Consider the following 22,179-nt stretch of genomic DNA (forward strand, 5'->3'; position numbering starts at 1 on the left):
TGCGATGGATCGCGTGCTAGTCGTGACTTAGCCCATCCCTATTGCTACACATGTGCGAGTGTTCAGTACATTGAGCAGATTCCTCTTCTGAAAGGCCGCATCCAACTCCGTGACAATCCAGACGTAGCGGTGACTATCCGTGGACAAAACGTGGATGCATTGCTTGGGATGCATACAATCTGTCAGACGCAGTCGAAGAGGCACACTTGCTGTCTCTAATAGTGGACATGCCAGATGCAACGGCAAAGACAATTGTAGAATGACAACTAGAGAAATTCCCACGAAGTGGACATTCATTGCAAGCAATTGTGAAACGAGCATACAAAAGAAAAAGAGATTACACCCTAGCAATGGTGCCTGCAGCCCACACAAGCCAAGTGCAAGCTCAACAAAACAATGAGGTCATGTTGCAAGCTGCAGACGATGGTGTAATTGTACAAGGATCGTACTAAAAACAAGGCCACTGCAAGGTACTTAAGAAACATCAAAGATACGCCCTCTTTTCCTTGCAAGTGCTGCGGAATACTTGGCTTCAAAAGAAGAATGTGAAGAGGAAGTTGCACAACAACAGACTTCATGCTCCAACAAGAAATAATGGGAGCTAACAATGACCCTGCCTATCTTCTTTGCAATACATGCTACACTCACATTTTGATTTTGAGGATAAAACAATTAGCATCGCCCCCTATCAAGGATTCTCTCCACTAAGTATCTTCAAAGACAAACAATGTGAAGAGCTTGCATACCCAAATCTTTTCTTTGGCCACCCAAGAAACTATACTCTGCCTGAACGCACCAGCTACCAGGACATCATTCGGTAGGAGCTCTCAAACAAAGACGCGTTTTGCGATGTGCATCGAAAATTTATTCTTCAAAACAATTCATAGTCGGTGACTTTAACATTTGCTTCAACAAGCCCAGCAAAAATCTCTGCGCACTAACAGACTTTATGGAAAGCCAAAACATGTGCCAACTGATTCTTCAACCAACAACGATTTACAACTCTACGCTGTACCACATTTGGGTGCGCAACAACCTCTGCGATCAACACACGAGCGGCACAAACTATGTTCATTGGTCTGGTCACTCACGAATATACACCATCATCCCACTAAGTTTTTTAAAGAAAGACCCCCTGTACAAATTATCTTGAGGGTACAAAAATTTGTGTTCTTTTTTTCTTGCCTTCAATGCCAACAAAAGCTGTCACCTGAAGCTCTGGGCAAGCCATATGAATAATATTTATCTTGTTCAAGAATTAATAGAAGTTACTTTTCTCTTCGGAAAAAAAAAGAGAATATGGACAGATCAATTTCTTCCAAGATGATATTTAAGTACTTCCTTTGCAGCTTGCTTTAAAAGATAGCAAGAAACTTTACTGCTTCACACATCACCTATCCTGATATATTTCCATGATCCAAATATACTATGCTTCACACACAACCTATCCTGATATATTTCCATGATCCAAATATACCATGCTCATGCCTTAAGGTTTTAACCATTTCATGCAAAAATCTCTGATTAACCATTTCCAAGCCTAGGGATTAGAAAAATGTTGCACATGTGGTGTACTGAAAAATCAACACGATTTAGCTCATAAAAAGATTTGATTCCAGATTTTGGGCATCCTTTCAAACTCTTCAAAAAAAACTGTAAGATAAAACCCTTTTATTTAAAAGAACACAACAAAACTATAGCATGCACAAATTAAGTCTGGGTTACTAGTTGGTGAAGTTAATCGTCAAATTCACACAATTGCCTTGAAAAGGTTCTGACCTTTCAATCTGCAATTAGATTTTTGTTCAAATACCCTTCCGTTCATCTGCTCATCATATCATTCACTAATTCTATTGACTCACGAGTCATGATGGATTTCAAGGTCAAAATTGAAGCCTCACGTCTCCATAGGAGCAGCACCCTCAGGTTGATCCCCTTCTGCTCCAGGTTCTCCTTTTGGACTGCCAACCTGTCCATCCTCAGCGTTAAGGTCTTCAGAAGGCCCATCTTTCTTTTCTTCTAAACCCTCAATGTAGCTCTGCAAGGTCTTCAGATCCAATACATGGTAGGGCTCATCAACTCCAATGACTGCCACACTGCAATTTGAGATGCTCAAGTCCTCGTCCTGCAGAGACTCTTTCACTGCAAATAGAGCATGTCGTATCAATTCATCTTTAGAGCACTCCATGAAGGTTTCAAACTTCCTTTCAAGATAAGTTTTGGCAGCTTGAGAGCGAGAACCAATAGCAAATGCCTGATATTCGAAATAATTTCCCGAAGGACAATTCTGATACAAATGAGGACCAGTCTCATCCAGGCCAGCTACAAGAAGTCCCACCCCATATGGTCGTTTCCATGACCTCTGGGTGCAAACCTGATGCATGAGCAAAGCTCAAGAGTAAGTTAACAAAAGAAAGCAACAGCCTTATTTGAATGACATGTAAGAAAGACTAGGTAGCAAAGTAATTCTAAGACATTCCCAAAAAAGAACAAAGAAAAGCCAAACAAAGCCACTTCCCTAACACGAATAATGCTGCAATCTACATATATCAAGCAACTGCATCTTTAAAATATCTCATATTTCAAGATGGTGCCAGCCAGTAGCATGTAGAACTAACATCCCACAGAGGTAGACTTAGATCAGAAAAAACCAGTTTCACTTACACGAAGTCCTGACAAACAGACAGTGAGGGCCCAGGGGCTCAAGTGATCAGTCTACCTCTAGTGACCACCTCGTGGAGGCTAGCATAAATGATGCAATCATAAGCAATCAACCCTTTTCTAAAATTCACAAGCCAGCCTCTCAGCTGTTATTGAAAGGATGCACAAATGGCCAAGAAAAGTACTGCAAAAGACAACATAGGCCTGTTAAATGCACAGAGTAAGGGCAAGGCATCGCAAATATGCGAGGGAATTTTAAGATTGCGAAGAAGAATGAAAAACTGTGGATGCAAGGGAATTTTAAGATTGCGAAGAAGAATGAAAAACTGTAGAAACTACCCTGTATTGCTATGGTCCATAGTAGCTTTGCTTAAGGTTAAAATGAGGAGCTTTTCTGCTGATCTCTGTAATATGCTTCTCTCTCTTGCTCAAAACCCCAAGCATAGTTGCAAGCAAACATTTGCATGGTGCAAACGTTTGCAGTTTGCAAAGGTTTGCACGTTTGCATCAGAAGGGAGGTTGAAACAAACATGGACCCTATAATGTACATGCGTCTTTCCCCTAACATATGGTTTACTTCTATTTTCCTAAGACTACCTGCTATTTTCCTGCTGTAATACCTGCAGGCTGCTGGTTTTCCTAGAAATAACACATCAGAAATACATCAGAAATTTTTTAAAGGTCTTAACAAAAAGCCCCAAATTCGCAAGTTCCAAAAAATTGAAGGTTTGCTAACACATTTTTTACAAACGTTTGCCTCAGCGTGCAAACGAGTATGTTTGCAACTATGACCCCAAGTATGAACAAAAGCCATTTAGTTTTTACCCAGAAGTCACCCAACTCACAATGTTGACTCATTTGGGCAACAGCTGATCTAGCTGGTCAGTCTATGTCAATCTACAAAGCCAGTGAAGGAAGCTGCTGGAAAAGAGGGCAAACATTAGGAATGCATTGGTCAGTAGTGACTAGTCCCAAGTGACCTACGTCCTAGTCTCTAGACTCTAGAAGAAACATATAAGTGTTGCTTCTTGATGCACAGTCTATTTATTGGCTTGCACACACATGAATGGTTGTGAAGTACACATTATTAGAATGGCAGCGGAAGATGCAAACAAACTGACATTATAGAGCCATACAGAGAACACTAGAGATAACAAAATGTGCCACAACTGATCTGCTGTAAATCAGCCCTTAAACCAGGGCAGCAACTGAAATACAAGATATCTTGAATAAGATAAGAAAACAGGAGCTGCAGGAGAGGCTGAACTGAAGCAGAGAAAAAGGGGGGGGGGCACAAGAAAGCTGAAGCCTGAGAGCACGGAGGCAGGAGAAGCCTGAAACGAAGAGGCAGGGGCCTGGAGTGAAGAGGCTAGAGGAGCCTGAACTGAGGAGGCAAGAGCCTAGAGAAGAGGAGGCTGAAGGAGCCTGGGTGAAGAGGCAGGAACCTTGGAACAAGGGAACTGTAGAGGCCTGGAGCGAGGAGGCAAGAGCCATGAAGAGGCAAGATCTGCTGCGGGAGTGTGGGCAGCTAACTGAGCAGCTGAGAGGGGGCTCTGAGGGGATGGTCAGGAGCAGGCTGTGTGCTGGAGCCTTGAGGAGCTGCAATGAGTGGTAGAGGAAGTGAAGGGAAGGAGTCCCTTTTATAGGGCAGGCCAGGGGGGAGTCGGCCAGATTGCCTGGACCGACCAGCCTGGTCGGTCAGGCCAACTGGGCCGACCTGGTCGGCCAGCCTACCCCCTCTGGCCCCCCTTGCTGCGTGGGAGCTGGTCGGCCAGCCACTCCTGGAGATGCTTATTCTCAACACCCCCTCTCAGCTCCAGGGTGTGGCACAAGACCCAGAGAGCTGGTATGACGTTGGAGAAGGGGAGGAGAAACAGATTTGGTAAATATGTCGGCGACGTTGTCGGAAGTGGTGCTGAAGAGGAGCACAATGGTACCGTCAAGAACCTTCTCTCGCGTGTAGTGGTACTGAATTTCAATGTGTTTTGTCCGAGCATGGAAAACCGGATTGCGAGCAAGGGCAATACAGCTTTGATTGTCACAAAAAAGTGTGGTAGAAGTGGGTTGCTGAAAACCACAATCGAGAAGAAGGCGCCGAAGCCACACAGCCTCACAGGTGGCACTACACATAGCCCGATACTCAGCCTCGGTGGAAGATAGGGCGACCGTGGGTTGGCGTTTACTGGACCAGGAGATAGCCGCAGAGCCAAAGGAGAAAACATAGCCCGTGGTAGAGCGGCGAGAATCGGGGTCGCCAGCCCAATCGGAGTCACTCCAACCTCAAAGAGTGAGCGGGGAAGGAGAGGAACCACCGGCAGCATAAAAGAGCCCGAAAGTAGAGGTCCCCTGAAGATAGCGGAGGAGACGTCGAGCAGCTTGCCAATGAGAAAGCGAAGGGGTTTGCATGAAGGTACTGAGGGTGCCGACAGAGAAGCCGAGATCCAGTCGAGTGTTAAGTAGCCAAAGAAGAGATCCAACAAGCTGGCAGTAGAGGGAGGCATCAGGATAAGCAGTGGACCCAGAAGCAGAGAGTTTAGCGTTGGGATCCATGGGAGAAGTGATGGGCCGACAGTCAGCCATGTGGAAAGTTTCGAGGAGCTCGTGAACATAGCGTTGCTGAGAGACAAAATACCCCCTCTTAGTCTGCCAAATCTCAAGACCCAAGAAAAAATGGAGAAGGCCCATATCCGTCATCTCAAATTCAGTTTGAAGAGCAACTTTAATGACAAGGATATGATTGGTATGACTCCCGGTAGGATTAAATCATCCACATAAAGAATGATGAAGGTATGAAGCTGTCCTTCATGAAAAAGATAAAGATTGGGATCAGCCAGAGAGCGAAGAAGTCCTTGGCGGCAGAAGAAGGTATCAATACACTGATTCCAGGCCCGAGGAGCTTGCTTGAGACCATAGAGAGCCTTGCGAAGGCGACAGACCATGAAAGGAGAACGAGAATTAATGAAGCCGGGTGGCTGATCCACATATACCTCTTCATGAAGATCACCATTCAAAAATGCAGATTTGACGTCCATTTGAAAGATGGGCCACTGATGGTGGGCTGCAAGAGCGAGGATCGTTCGGATGGTGCTCATCCGGGCGGTAGGTGCAAAGGTCTCCCCATAGTCGATGCCGGGTCGTTGGGCATAGCCTTTAGCCACCAGCCGAGCTTTATACTTGTCGACAGAACCATCAGAGGCATATTTTGTTTTGAAAATCCACCGGACACCAATGACGGAACGATGTGAGGGACGAGGGACAAGGTCCGAGGTGTGGTTCCGAAGAAGAGCATGAATTTCCGCTTCCATAGCCTGTTTCCAATGAGGCTGGGCCAGAGCCTGAGGAACGGTAGTGGGCTCACGAGTGGCGAGGATGCGAGACATAAGGGCGTAATTGACATGAAGGGGATCAGAAGAGGACGGTGGGAGATGGCGATGAGAGCGACGAGGCCCATCATCAGGGTGTGGTTCGGAGTAGGGATCCTCAAGACCGGAGGAGCGGAGAGTATCAATGAGCCCACTACCGTTCCTCAGGCTCTGGCCCAGCCTCATTGGAAACAGGCTGAGAGGTCAACTGGGCCGACCAGCTGGTCGGTCAGCCTACCCCCTCTGGCCCCCCTTGCTGTGTGGGAGCTGGTCGGCCAGCCACTCCTGGAGATGCTTATTCTCAACACACATATGTTTATGAAGCTTGATTCCATAGTGGAACAATTCCGTGTGTAATTCCTGGGCTCATCTATCAGTCTTCCGCTGTGGGATACCCTCTAGTGGGATTTCATTTTCTAACAGTGTGTATCTGCTAGATTGTCTAAACTTTTTTTTTGCAATCTGCCCCCAAAAAAAAACTTTTTTTTTCTTAGATGCTTGTTTAGGGAAGACCAAAATGAAATCGTATAGTTTTCAAAAGCAGTTGCAGCTTGAATGAAGAGAATGTGGACTACTTTTGGATTAGCCTTCTCCTTTAGTGCTAGCCTTTGTCTGTTCTGACAGAATCTCAATACGAAGACCTTTGTATAAATGGAGGCTCAAGTATGTATGGGTCTGTGGATTTGTATGTGTGAGCGTAAGTTTATATTATGGTCTACACCCACCCTTGGGTGCTAATGATGTCGGTTGGGATGTCATAGCAGCTAGTTCCTACTATGCATGATGGAGTTTATGGCTTTCAACCTTGAGTGACTATCAAACTGCACTGTGTGTGGTATTTTTAAAGGATGAGTTTGGGCATGTTCCTAGATTCATCTAGATTAGTTTGAAACAATTACCACAATTGCTTATGTCATTACTAGTCCTAATCTACTATGCAGTTAGAAACAAACCCTGGTATGATGCATCGTCAAAAAGGAAGCCAAGAGTGTCACAATTGAGGGTTTCGTTGTTTCTGTTGTGCTCAGGTTCCAAAGAACTCATGCATGGATAAAAAAGCCACTTAATGCATATTTATTGGCTGCCGTGAGCAGAGCAAGGGTATGGATGCACCACATTTAGACTTGAAAAATCATCACAAGCAGGGATGATGAGAGAATTATGCCTTCTCAACAATATAGCCAAAGTGTAATTAGGAATATACTAGGGATGATGATGATTTGGAAGAGACTGAAAAACGGCAAAACACAGCCAAATAGGTAAGGAGGTTCAAAAGGATCCAATGAAGCTTCCCTAATGGTGTCTGAAAACTATTCCAGATGCTGAGATCCAAGAGTTGCCTAAGAGCAGCACCAAGAGGATATCAGCATAATTCAGCGATATAAAGAGCATGGAAATACACCTCTTATGATGCATGTGACTCCCTCGAGGCAGATTCAGGACTAGATGCAAGCCAGCTTGGCACTAGACGGTGATCACATTTAGGAGGTCACTATCTATGGACGCGGTGTTTTCCTCCTCCAGCTAGGCTCCCCGGATACCGCTCTGACTCTCATGGAACGTAGCCCTATCCTCCTAAGACCCCATTTGGTTTACCTCATCCCTTGGTATCATGGATTCACAGTGGAGGATTCACCATGTTCCTCGCTTCCCAATGATGCTCTGCTTCCCGAGGCTTTCCATCCTTTCTTCCATTGGACGATTGTTTGGCACAGTTTTGGAGTACCCAACAGAGTCGGAGGCGGCAATGGTGACAAACGATGGGGTTCCTCAAGTCAGACTCATGGTAGAGATCCTAGATTCCCTCCCAGACGTGATTCTCTTGGAGACTTTGGAGGGGGATACTCTCGTTAGCGTTTGGAGGTTTCAGGCTTACTAGGCCAGTGTTTGAGGTGTAGACAGATGGAGCACCGAGCTCAAGATTGTACACGAGGCCAATACAGGACACATCCTTCCCCCTAGGAGACACAGGGACAGCATAGCTACATGAGAGGGGAGGGGACTCGGAGGCCACCTAGGCGGATGCAACAGGAGTCTAACAGGCAGCAGCAGCCAGAGTCGCAAACCCCCTCGGTAGATCCTTCGGAGGGTAGATGGACTAAGGTGGGGAAAAAGAAGAGGAGCAAGTGGGCTAGAAAGAATCAACGACATCGTGCCAACCGTAAGAGGTGAGCACGTGTGATTAGTAAACATGTGATTATAATAAAATGAAAATTAGATATCCAATAATGATCCAAAAATGTAATGGAGAAAAGCGTAGATGGGACCATGTACTCAGGAGTCAGGAATAACCTATGTGGAATACGAGAGCAAATGGACGGGCCTCCCGGATGATGAATCCTCTTGGCAGCCCTCATCTATTGTAGAGCAGTACCCATATCTACTCAGCTGATGCAGTAATCATCATTGCTTCTTGGAGTTGTTGCTGTACCATCCATTCTTCTCACTGTTTTCCTCTATTGTCCCAGTGTCTTCTCAGAATTTGAGGACAAAATCTGTTTTGGGTGTGGAGGACTGTAACAAAGGGGGATAATTAGTGGCTTTTTAATTAAATTTGTACTTAAGGCTGCTAGAATGATGCCACATGGCAGTTTTGGGGTATTATCTCATAAGCAAAGTTGTATATAGCTTGCCCTCGTTTCTATAAAAGGCATGGCTGCCTCTTTTGTACTCAGCTTGGATTCTAACAGCAAGAGCTCCTAGCTCCAGCTGAATTCAATAAGGAATTAACATTTCCAGTCCTTGTGCAACCCCTCACAAGTTCTATTGGAAGTGCAGCCCCCGACTTCCTCTCCCTCTCCCTCTCTAACTCTAAGAATGTATTCTCTATTTATTTCAGCATTGTACTTTCTGCTTACTTCAGCGTTGTACTCCTTGCCCCTAAATGAAATGGATCTAGCCTAGGCAAGTACTTTCTGTTCAGAAATATTCATTTCTGCCCTATGGCTTGAGTAGGACTAGCATAGGATATTTAACTAGGCTAAATTAGTTGGGATTAGAACCAGTTCTGTTTCAGGAAGGTCACTTAGTTTTGGAAAATCATAGATGGAGGACCTTGAATGACAAAGAAAGTAGAGTATCCCTTTCTGGAATCCTTGTTGATAGGCTCCTACCAAATAGCGGTGATCTATTTGGTGATATTTGAAAGAATTTAAGCAGTATTTGAGCAAAGTCAAAGGGGATTGTTTGATTGTGGTCTCAGTTGATTTCATAATGGGTTGAAGGTCTTTTGTAGGACTCCAGATTTACTGTCTCTCTTGTGAGTCAATAAGGGATTGGACTTGACTGTTGTGAAAGTTTGATTATGCTCTCAGTTGATTTCAGAAAAGGTTGAAGGTTTTTTGTGGGACTCCAGATTTATTGTCTCGTTTATAAGTCAATAAGAGATTGGACTTGACTGTTCCTTTCACAACCCCATCTGCACAGGATTGTGACACAAGTGTTAGATATAGTCACAAGAAGGCACAGATTGGAAAAGGATTGATCACCCTAATTCAGTGTTACACGATGGGAAGACGGAATGATTACCTTGATTCAATCATATCATCTGAACAAAATTTTGATATGGGGTCTATCCTAGTACGCTAGGATAGGCCGCATGTTCTTGAAGTATCTGTATTGATCAAGGTGAAGCAATAACACAAGTGCATGTATAGCCCCGGGATTTGTTAAGCCTTGAGTTGAATTGGATAGAGATGAATTAAGTGAATTCTCCTAGATGAGGCTAACTTTTATATTTCCCTAAGAGAGAGCCATGTACAATACCAGATAATGGGGTCATTTTGAAGAAGATCCAAGTTGGGAGCTCCATTGTTCGAGACCAAGACTCGGAGATCACTCCTTAGTATCTTGATAGAAACAAGATATTCCTAGTTCATAGATCCTTAGTCGTTGATAGTCTTGTGGTGGCGGGACCTTTACAAGGATATCCAGTGGTGTATAGGATCTGATTTGAGAGATGGAGGATGGTATTTTTTTATAATCTCTAGAATGCGCAGGACGGCATTCATTCACATCATGGCCAATTGTACAAATAACAAAACATGGCACAACTATGAATGGGCAACATGTTTTGGTTATATGGTTGAGAGAATAATATTGATTCTCCCCAAGTCTATTAGGCAATAGGGGGATAAATTAGGGCTTGGGGGATATATCCTTGCATATTCCCAAGGGACCGTATACATGGTCAAGCTTTTGCCTATGAGATACTAATTGACACGGTAGATTACATTTGGTAAGATTTTCCCTAATAGTTAAAGAACTTAAAGGTATGGCAATTACGTTGGATGTTCTATCAGAGGGTGTTCATGATTGGACACGATTCACGCCTGATAGAGTGGATATTCTTAGGGGGATACTACCCAAGATAAAAATACTCAAATATATATGGATACCTGATAGTTCTAAGATTTGAAAGGCAGTATGATGATGCCCTAGGTACATAGATTTTTAACCATATCCGAGTGAGCATAGGTAAAGGAAATCAACTCTGCAGATTCAAGGAATACCAGATTTTTGTAAGGATATGACCAAAGAATATGGTAACCGTGTTTGAATTGAGAGCTCTATTGTTGTTATCTTTCATGAATACAATTCAAAGATGGAGAGCTTGGTTCGAGCCTACCTTTGATTGATTAGTCATGGAAGGAATTGATAGCTCAATCTACGAGCAGAGTGTGATTTGATTTTTTCGATCCCGTTACAAGAGTAATGCTTGAAGAGGGGAAGAATATTATGTACCTGAATTGCTAATCCTCAAATTCGTGGACTTAATCCAATAGGGTTATAGGGGCCTAGGATTAAGACTAGAAAATTAAGGAGGGTAACAATAGCAAAGGGCTAACTGATTATATTTAGCTAGGGATGCCATTTATAGAGGACCCTATTTATAATAGGATGCTATTTATAGCAAGACGTTCTTCTTTTAAAAGAGTGGCCAAGGGCTATTGTGCACACCTTAAATTGAGTAATCCAACACTCTCATCTAGAGGGTTTGGCTTGGACTATAGCCGAATCACAAAATGGCATGTCAAAGGTTCCTCATGGACGGGGCTTCTTGGTATGGGACACCAAAGCTAGACATGGCCCTGGCCCCTAGGGGGGTCGAGCTCTAGCTCATGTGATCGAGGGTGGTTGGATAGTGAATTTGCATGTACCCAATTCTATTTGTTATTGACTATAATTTTTGTTAAGGGTAACATCTTGCACGGATTTGAAGAATGTTATGTACCTAGATTGCTAATCCTCATATTAGTGGACTTCATCCAACAAGGTTACGAGGACCCTGGATTAAGACTAGGTCTCGAGGACTTGTGCAAAATAGGCATTGGCAACTCTTTTATAGAAGAACATCTTGCTATAAATAGCACCCACTATAAATAGCATCCTCTACAAATAGCATTGTCAGCTAAATATATCCAATTGGCCCTTTGCTATTGCACAGGTCCTCTAAACCCACGTTAGCTTGCTAGTCTTAATCCCAAGGCCTCCTAACCCTACTAGATTAAGTCAACCAATACAAGGATTGGCAATCCGAGTACCACGGCCAGCGTGCCTTGGACATGGCAGTCATCACAAAAGGAGATGAGGATTAGGTATGACATTCAAATGTGGGAAATGATGGTCCTAAAGACATCGACTGGAGCATGGATTTAGAGTTACGGAAAGTGTGAGAGGTGGATGAACTTCCACTAATGGTGGGCACTTCATATAGGTGCCTACAAGATGGCAAGCAACATAAGGGCCAAGTCCAATGGAGGCTACATGGCTAGCCAAGACCCCTTGAGAGTTGGTGAACTCCAACACAAGTGGGGGAGGTAATTTCAAGATTAGTTCTTTCTCTATATTATTAGTGAATGAAGTGGATTGTTTTGTGTAAGTTATTTGAGCTTTAAACTATTGTCCTATTGCAGAGGCAAAACTGTGGAAAAAAAAAAAAAAGAAAGGAAAAGTTTATTAAAGTCTTCGAAAGACCGATGGGTCTGTGAGACTATGAAAATCCTGATACAACAAGCTGTGGTAGTGGAGCTACTAAACGAACATCCATACCAATGCAAAATGCAAAATGCAAAAAATGCAAAAATGTAGAATGAGAGTTGGAAGCATATGAGAGAGAGAGAGAGAGAGAGAGAGAGATTAACGTCCGCACAAGGCCTCGTGGGCAAATGGAAGAAAATACAAAATGCCAAAAAGACTTACATCTAGAAAAACCCAAAGAGAGTCGAGGGAGTGCCTATAGCAGCTCAGCCCCGAAGTACTATAGCATAACTACATTCAAATACTATCTTGAAGGTGGCCTGTATAACATTAGTTTAAGACTAAGAGTCTTTTGAAATCTCTAATTAATGCTTTTTCATCCTTGTAAACTGAAACCGAGAACTAAAGGGCAGTAAATTGTATCTAACTTAGTGTTCATACCATGTACAGCCACCTTGCATCATTTCCAATCACTTCCATTTGTTAATTGCCACTGAAAAACAATCTTCAAAACACTTAAAGGGAGGCTAGAGTGTCCCTGCTCAAGGGAACCGAACACGAGACACCACACTGGCCCCAAACACTTTGGCGCCCCTTCCAGTATTTATTTAATTCTTCAAAAGTAGAATCCTGCTTTACAACAAGGGCGCACCCTTGTACTCTGCTACACTAGCAGTCCACTGCACAAGCCAGTTCTTGGCTTCAAAAATGCATCCAATTCCAGTGCACCCTCTAACACCCAACTGCCAGCCAAGGCTAAGTCATTTCTCACAACCAAGGGTGTCAATGCATTCCACGAGTCCAAAACACATGCTCTAACAGCTTGAAATGCATCCAAACTATCCCACTAAGGGTCTAGCAATCCCAGAATCCACTAACTGGCCTCTCAGGGCGTCAAAGCATCAATACATTTCTCACACTAAGCAAATGACCTCATTACAGGAAGAATTCCACACACTGCCCCTCTGGCTCCAATCTGGTGTTGCACTCAGGGTCAATCCAGCTCCTGCATATTGGTTCAGCACGCGCTTGGCTTTGCGGGATCTATTTTTAAGTCACTGTAATAAGTATTGAAGTGGCTTAATTGATGACTAATGGCTGTAATTGAAATGTATGCAAGTTAGTTATGGTTTACTGCCCTTTAAGGAACTGAAGGCCAGTTTCAGTGGTTCCATTGCCAGAGAATTTGTTTTACTTATGGTTGCCAGTTTGGCCATAGATTATGCACTTGGATATGTGCTGGATTTTGGATGCATTGTGCTATGGAATTATGCATTGAGTCTGGATGCCTTTGTAAGCCATAGATTGGCTTACGTTGCACGTTGTTGAATGTCTGCGAGGATAAGATTCATTTGGCTGGTTCTGGATAAGATAAAGGTAGTGCCCTTGTTGTATTGTTTGCCTTCTGAATAAATTAAAGAAATACCGAAAGGGGCACCTTCGATTTTGGGGCCAATCTGGTGTTGCACTCAAGGGCGATCCAGCTCCTGAATATTGTTTCAGTATGCGCTTGGCTTTGCGGGATCTATTTCTATGTGGCTGTAATAAGTATTGAATTGGCTGTAATTGATGACTAATGGATGTAATTGAAATGTATGCAAGTTAGTTATGGTTTACTGCCCTTTAGGAAACTGAAGACCGGTTTCATAAACACCCCATTTTCCTCCTTTCAAGCATCCTTCACTTTAGTCAATTCAGTGGCCTTCATTTTGAGCTGAGTCGGAGTGAGCTCCTCCGCTATGCATATTTTAGTACCTGTCAACCTATTAGTTTGCTTGAGAGCCTTGCTTCTTTTCCTCTTGTCCTAGAAGCATACTTTGGCTTGTGTCCCCTCCCAGCTCCCACTCTATCTATGGGATTCTTTCCATGATATTATCCAGCTTTTCCTTGTGACTTCCTTCAAATCAGCCCTCCGATTGTCCCTCTCATGTGTATGATCCTTGCATTTGCCACCCTTTTTTCCTGTTCTTGTACTTCTACATACACATCCAATGTGTTGATTTTAGTGTCCCATGTTGCTGTAATTTCCTGTTTCACTGACTTGAGCTGAGTTGTAACCAGGTCTTGGACTGTAGTTACCATCTGTGGTGTGGGTGCTGTTGTATTAGGTATCTGCAATAGTTCATGAATGATTTCATGTTTTCCTTGTCCTTCCCAAGCATTTGTTTTCCTCTCTAGAGCTCCAAGTCTGAGCTTGGGCTCACCGATTTCCTGATGTAAATAGTAAACATGCTCTTGCAGGTCTATCATGCTCACCACTCTCTTATGCTGTAGATAATTCTGCGTCCTTGCAAACATGTACAGGAGAGCCAATGGGAGGGCTGCGATGAGGAGTATGAAGCTTTGGTCGAAGTCAAAGTAAAAGTCTTGACCTTGGGGAAATCCAGGGGCGTCTTGGCATCGCCATCCATGGTGGCCTACGTGTATTTTGGCACCCCCTGCTGTGACTAACCCCCAGAGTTGGGTTGGGGGCTCAGCCCAAACCCTGGAGCTAGTTATGCCCTGCTACTAAGTGAACTCCTCTCGGGGGCACAAACTCCTGCTGAAGGCACCCCTCCCATTGGTCGCTTGCTGGAAGCACCGCTCCTCCAGCTGGTGTCCTTGGCCTTGGCCTGCGTTGCTGGTCTAAGGACTAGGCTGCAACTGTACAAGCTAGGCTGCGACTGTACGGGCTAGGCTGCGAGCTCTATGGGCTAGGCTGCGAGCTGTACGGCCTAGGCTACAGGCTGTACAGGCTAGGCTGCGAGCTGTACAGCGGTGGGTGGGTGTGTGTGTGTGTGAGAGAGAGACAAAGAGAGAGAGAGGGAGAGAGAGGTCGACACAGAAAATAGGCAATGGCAATCTATATCTGCTGGAGTATAATCTCATCCAAAAGAGGCTAGTGAGGAGGAATGCTCCAAGGGATTACACAAGCAATTGTGAGAGGGGGGGCCAATTTATGTGTGTGTGTGTGTGTGTGTGTGTGTGTGTGTGTGTGTGTGTGTGAGAGAGAGAGAGAGAGGTGTCAACACAGAAAATAGGCAATGGCAATGTATATCTGCTGGAGTATAATCTCATCCAAAAGAGGCTAGTGAGGAGGAATGCTCCAAGGGATTACACAAGCAATTGTGAGAGGGGGGGCCAATTTATAGGCCCCTAGCTGGGCCTTAAACTTTAACACCCTCTCTGCAGTGCATAGTGTACAAATGGTCTGAAGAAGCAAGGTGATGAAGCTGCAACCATGGACCCTCCAGCACCACGAATACTAGATTCACCTCGGAGAGAACACCCGTCAGCCTAGAGCCTTGAAGCACACTAACCAACACACAACCCTTGTACCCCTTGGTACACCCCATTACATCAATTTGTCCTTCACACAGTTTGATTGTACCTTAGCCATGGCTTTCATTTTCTTTATACTAACTATGATTTCATTATATTAACCGATTTCATTGTTTAAGGATTTATGATTAATAGTCTCACTTGGGTGTAAATTACCCCCCACAATTGCATTCTATTTTATTAAGTAAATGATTCATCCCTTGGTGATTCTAGTATTGAATTTTTTATTAATTGTTGTAGACTTGGTCATTTTATATATGTTATTGACCCAACAGAGGGTACGCACAATAGAAGACTGATAGTATTGCCCAGGAGCTCACACAGTGTGGTGTGGGGTGTGGAATCAGAAACTTCTTAAACTTATGTGCATAGATATGCAAGCCAGTAAATAGACAATGCTCACAGACAAATATAGAAGCAACTCTTTATTTTTCCGTCCATCCACAAAGTAGGACAGGATACAATACCAAAAGGTTCTCCTACTAGATGTCAAGCACTTCTAGATCTCTGAGCCCATGTGCTCCATCTCAAGCGTATGTAGACTCTCTGTCCAGAGTGTTCTTCTCCACCTTATTGCCTGTGAATCAGCCTAGGTGGGCAGCACCTTGCTAGCTCAGTCTGCAGCTCTCTGTAGATCTTCTTCACCTCCTAGGAGTAGGTCCAAGAATGCCCTAACTGCTGCTCCTGTTTGCTGCACGTTTGCTGCTCCTGAAGATATATGGTCACAACACCTTGCTTCCCTAGAAGACAGCCAAGGTCCAGCCTCTAGGGAACTCAGTCTGCAGCACACCTTTCACTCTCCTTCACCCCAAGTGTGAGGCCCAAGGGAGTGGCTTCTGGCTGCTCCTTTCTGCTCCTTTCCTTACTGAATTGTTGGATAATTTATGAGGCCCAAGGCCTCTCCTTTTATAAGGCACAAGGCCCTTTCAAGTGGACCGACCAGCCAGCCCTAACTGGGCCAACTGGACCGACCTAGTTGGCTGGCCCAACCGACCTGGTTGGCTCAGCCCAACCAGCACCCTTAGGGCCCTTTGCTGGCCCCGTCCACGATCTTCCAGTTGTCCCCCTCATTATGAGTGAACAACCTGGAGTCTTCAAGGCACCATGCTTAGAGGGTCTGTCTCAACCCATCCTTCCTTTGGCAAGGTCGACAACAAAAGAACATCTCCAAATAACCTGGACCACAAACTTTAAACGCACCTGACTGAACCTGAGTCACCCTCCTTCTCGCAAGGGCACTGTCCTTCAGTCGTGGAAGTCGATTCCCAAGAGCTTCTGAATCAGGGTCGTCCTTCAACAAGGTCCCTGCCTTCAAGCTCCCACACCTGTGAGCCTCCTACTTGGGCTCTGATACCATGTTAGAAATGACCCAACAGAGGGTACACACAACGGAAGACTGATAGTATTGCCTAGGAGCTCACACAGTGTGGTGTGGGGCGTGGAATCACAAACTTCTTAAACTTATGTGCATAGATAACTTATGTGCATAGATGTGCAAGCCAGTAAATAGACAATGCTCAGAGACAAATATAGAAGCAACTCTTTATATTTCCATCCGTCCATAAAGTAGGACAGGATACAATACCAAAAGGTTCTCCTACTAGATGTCAAGCACTTCTAGATCTTTGAGCCCGCGTGCTCCATCTCGAGCGTATATAGACTCTCTGTCCAGAGTGTTCTTCTCCACCTTACTGCCTGTGAATCAGTCTAGGTGGGCAGCACCTTGCTAGCTCAGTCTCTGCAGCTCTCTGTCGGTCTTCTTCACCTCCTGGGAGTAGGTCCAAGAATGCCCTAACTGCTGCTCCTGTCTGCTGCACGTTTGCTGCTCCTGAAGATATATGATTACAACACCTTGCTGCCCTACAAGACAGCCAAGGTCCAGCCTCTAGGGAACTCAGTCTGCAGCACACCTTCCACTCTCCTTCACCCCCACTGTGAGGCCCAAGGGAGTGGCTTCTGGCTGCTCCTGTCTGCTCCATACCTTGATAAATGGTTGGATAATTTATGAGGCCCAAGACCTGTCCTTTTATAGGGCACAAGGCCCTTTCAAATGGACTGACCAGCCAGGCCTAACTGGGCCGACTGGACCGACCTGGTTGGCTCAGCCCAACCAGCCCCCTTAGGGCCCTTTGCTGGCCCCTTCCAGGGCGGGATCCAGCCCATAGGTCCCGCCCTTTTAATCCTGCCAACAAGGCACGCCTCTGCTCCTGCTATGCTGCGCCATGTGCCAGCTCTGCTTGCAGGTCGTGTCCCTTCCTGTAGACACCCGCCATGCTGCCGTATAGGGCCATACCTGTCTGTACAGGCCCTGGCCTGTCGCGCCACCTTTTGTGCCTCTGCCAGGCTCTTGTGCTGCCCCACCACCTGCTGTATACTGCCCTTCAGCAGCCCGTACTGATCCATACAGTGGCACCATGTCCAGGTATGTCTTGAGCAGTGCTGCCCACATGACAGCCTTGCTGCTGTCCATGTGGCAGCCATCTCTTCTCTCTTGGCTGTGAGGTGCTGCCCATGTGGCAGCCTCCTCCCTTTCTCTTCTCTGGGCATCTTCTGCCCTAGGTCTCCCTCCCCCATGCTCTCCTCATATGGGGGCTTACAGATGGAGAGGTGACCATTCCAACATACCTTTAGGGAATTCTAGGCCATAGAGTTGCCACCACAGAGTGACAGCGCTCATGGATGAATAGAGATCCCCCAATTTAAATCACATCTAAAAGGCACTGGTCAAGTTCTACAAAGTTGGAGCGAAATGGTCCACACCATAGCAAAATGCGTCTTGGAATCACGCTCTTTCCAGTCCCGTAACTCTTCCAAAAAGGCATCCTCGCAGTCCACATCCCAATGAATCGAGCTCAGTGGACGCTCATGCTTTCTCTTGAATCCCTAAACAATCTCCCAAAGCCCTTTCTGAATGAGCCACAGCTTAATGTAAGGCTTCCAGTGGCTATAATTTATGTCATCGAGCTTATGCTCCTCACTCATACATAGGGGTCCCATGGAACTGCTCCAATCTCACACACCTTCGCTTGAACCTGATGCCCCATGCCTAGTGTCACCATTTGGAACTTCTCCTAAGAAAATAAAGAGTAATCTTTGTTAGAATTGACTCCGGTCAAGGAATGTTGAAGTTGGTTAATCAAGAATAAGTTTTATTGTTTTTACTTTTGCCTTGCATTGGTAAAAAGAGAACTAAGGGGACGCCCACAAGGGACTAGAAATAGTCCAATAACTAGAATGCATGCATTAGACTAGCCTCTAATGGGTTAAAGTGTTGGTATTTTGTTTGCGGTATTGTGTAGGACCTAGAGGAGTGCAAAAAGGCCCTAGAATTAAGGGAAAAGTGCAAAAAGCAGGTCCTACAAAGCAAAAAGCACCAAGAATGTGGGTGCCTACTTTATGGAGGACCCCACAAGTCAAAATCAGCAAGAAAATCCAGCGCACTTTTTAATAAAAGCCTCCTAAAGCTGATTTTAGAAAAAGCTCAGCTTTCTCAGAAAAGTATGCCTAACTTCGGCTTAGAAAAAGCTAAAAACTACTCCCAGCTTATTACAAAGCTCTTGCTTTCGGGTTGGAGGCTAAGTCTATAAAAGAAGAGCCTCAGAGCTCTAGATCATCAAGATTGTACTCAGTTCATGCTCCTGTGAAAGCTAGTAGTACAAATTGCAATAAAGACCTTCGAAGGGGTCCAGCCCTTATTTCTGGACCCTAGTGCTGTGTTTTGTTCCTTTCCCTCATCTCCCGGTCCTCTATCTTGGAGGCGATTTGATTCCCACAGTCCTAGCACGTTTTCCAAGGAGTGTACGGAAATTTCCAGCGCCAGGCTCCTTGCTTTGGGTGAAGTGATTTGATATCCACGCCATCCGTGGGCTCCCTATTTGTTGTGATTTCTGTACCAACCTCCTTTCCCTGTTGCAATTTGAAGTTCCAGCCTGGATTTGTGCCTAAAGTGCCCGCAAATCGCTTCCAGGAAACCCTGTGTCAATTGCAATTTGTTTTAGAGGCTATTTTGTGAATTGTGATTTCATCCAGGTGTTTTCTTGCTGTAAATCAGGGTCAAACAGTCTCATCTTCCTTCTGCCTTCTAACACCATGTACCAGGCCCTGCAAATACTGAGCAGCACCTCGATTCTCCCTCAGATCTGTGTCATACAGCCTGGACTGCATCAGCGCACGCTCTTCTGGAACTCGAGCTCTGACACCATGTAAAAGTTGTGCACATGCGGAAGCATATGAAAGAGAGACAGGGAGAGAGAGAGATCAACACGGAAATAGGCGATGGCAAAATCTCAGTCAAGAGGGGCTGTGAGGAGGAATGCTCTAAGGGACCACAAAGGCAAGAGTGAGGCCCCTAGCTACCTGGTCAGCCTGCTATAAGCAGGCTGACTGGCCGACCCATGCTTGGCCTGACCAGACCAGCAAGTCATGCTGACTGACCCAAACAGGGTCGGTGTTAGAAAACAACCAACAGAGGGTACACACAGCAGAAGACTGATAGAATAGCCCAGGAGCTCACACAGTGCGGTGTGGGGAGTGGAATCACAAACTTCTGAACTTAATGTGCATCAGATAGATGTGCAGACTCATCAATAGACAATGAACCAGCCAGATATAGAAACCACCAAAATAATATATTTCCGTCCAAAGCTATGGACTCAATACAAAAGAGAGAGATCCAAAGTCCCACCAATGGTGTGGTCCTCTGATCTTACCACAAGGTCCTTCTCCTATCTACTGGCTATCTTTAGACTCGAGTCCGCGTGCTCCACCTCGAGCATCTGTCGACTTTCCGTCTAGATCTCTTCCACCTTGCTGTCTTTGCACCAGCCTAGGTGGGCAGCACTCTGAGCTAGGTCTGCAGCTCTACAGCCCACTTGTCTTCTCCTGGATAGAGGCCCACAGGTGGCTGTTCTACTGCTCATGCTGCTGCCTGAAATGCTGCTCCTACTACGTATGTGCACATGGTTGACAGTGAGATCTTTGAGTCGGTAAGATGTGCGTGAGATCTGAGAGTTAGTGAGATCCAAGGGAACCCTATTCCACTGCAGAGGTAGCGGCCGTTCACTGCCCTATTATCTCTAACACAGAACCTTTCCCATAGACATTGAATAGCTACCTGTTGCTTAAGGAATCCTACCTCTGCGAAGCTTACATTGCATGATCTTGGGCACTTTCTTAAGGAAAATTTTGACAAGTCCCTCTAACACCAATATCACATACAATCGCCTATTGCACAACGAGACCTATGTGCTTTGTCCTCAGAAGGACGACTTCCCCAAATCAGATGCCGACCACCTAAGTACGTAATCTAAAATGCCTGCAGGCTTACCAATTGTATTGCTTCCAAGCTATGCTGGTACCGGATAATAGGTTGACACATGTGAGATGGATACAGCACAAAGGAAAAATACCTTATAAAGTGGTCCCTGGGTTATAGCACTCAAAAAAATATAACGAGACTGGATCCTATATCCTAATCCTAGCATAAGGAGCCCCATTGTGCGGTATTGCAGAGCTAGCAAAATTTGTTGCAAAGAATAATCACCAAAAGCTGCAAGTCAGGTCATGGGTAAACCAAACTACTGCATCAAATATTAACCAACAGCCCAAATTTTGACAAACCAACAAGAAGGATCAGGTTTCCTTCAAGAACACTTGTGACAAGTATGACCCGTATCTCGCATGTCAGTAAGCATTCTCCAAAAAAATTAATAGAAAAAGAATCCAAACAAAACCTGCAGTCCTTGTAACATCTACGGTACAGAAGCCCCCAATAAAGGAAAGCCAGAGACTTCCCATTTGTGATTGGAATGTCAAATTAGGTCCTTACATCGTATTCTACCGTGACCTTTCAAGACAGTTATTGTCATAAGTTCCCAGCCCTGCAGTGGGACTAGCCGAGGCCGAGTTACCTAAGGTCTCTCATTGAATAAAGCAAGCACAACAAGAATTTGTCAAGATGACCAATGTGCACCTGAGACTTGTCCGCAACTTGTACAACCAAGCGCCCGACAGGCAAGGGGGCCTCGTAGATAAATTTGTGATTGATGCACTCCGACCTCATGTATCGAGACAAAACACGCCCATCCGCTGTGAGCCCTGCCATAGCTATTCCAATGTGGTCGTCCACCTTGAAGAGCTTTCTTTGATAGGAGGACAACTCCGAAGAAGCCTTGTTAACGGTAGCAAGAACCGCATGCGTCTTGGAACGGAGCCCAATAGCGGCACTGCCCTGCTTCACAGCTTCCATGGCGTACTCCACCTGATGGAGGCGTCCGGCGGGACTCCAAGTGGTGACATCTGTGTCATATTGGTTCCTAAACATGGCTGTAGCTGGATCAGGTACTGGAGCCAAGCAGAGCTGCCAAAGGGCTGCAAATATTGGTCTCTTTCTTCCTCTTCGTCAACGCAATACTGTTTTCTTTTCTGTGTGCTCTCGCGCCCTCTGTCTCCCTCTTGTGTTTATGAAGAATGCAATCAAATACTTAGTTCACACTTTTGGCCAAATAATACATTACGTGTTTTTTTTTTGGCCTGAAAACTATATTAACTCTCATTTTTGGCCTTGTAATGGAAATATATGAAGAAAACTTTATATATATTATATATATATATATGTTTTTTTTTTTAAGTGAAAACTTAATATATGAAGAAAAAGAAACAAGGGGGCACGATTTGGGTGCCCGAAAGCATTGCCCCATTGACTATGTTCTATATGAAAGAAATTGTGCATTTGAAGAGGTACTTTTTTGAAATTGTCTTAAATAAATGCCATTGATAAAACATTGACATTGATGCTTTTATCTATAAGGTTTGTCATTTAGAGTTCTCATAAGATACTTTGTATTTGATTGCAATG

General features: G+C 44.9%; 1 protein-coding gene across 1 annotated transcript; it reads right to left on the reverse strand.

The window, feature by feature from the left end:
* Positions 1–1,639: 1,639 nt before the first annotated feature.
* On the reverse strand, positions 1,640–21,806 carry LOC147898512 (proteasome subunit alpha type-1-B-like). The gene is made up of 2 exons (XM_087379047.1): positions 21,295–21,806; positions 1,640–2,374 (listed from the first exon to the last, which is right to left on the reverse strand). Exons 1-2 carry the CDS (start codon positions 21,643–21,645, stop codon positions 1,898–1,900), a joined length of 828 nt encoding a protein of 275 aa, XP_087235173.1. The 5' UTR covers positions 21,646–21,806; the 3' UTR covers positions 1,640–1,897.
* Positions 21,807–22,179: the final 373 nt, after the last annotated feature.

The sequence above is a fragment of the Dipteris shenzhenensis genome, chromosome 9 (genome assembly GCF_047967505.1).
Source record: "Dipteris shenzhenensis isolate YYH24624 ecotype China chromosome 9, Dip_SZ_1.0, whole genome shotgun sequence".
Taxonomy (NCBI): domain Eukaryota; kingdom Viridiplantae; phylum Streptophyta; class Polypodiopsida; order Gleicheniales; family Dipteridaceae; genus Dipteris; species Dipteris shenzhenensis.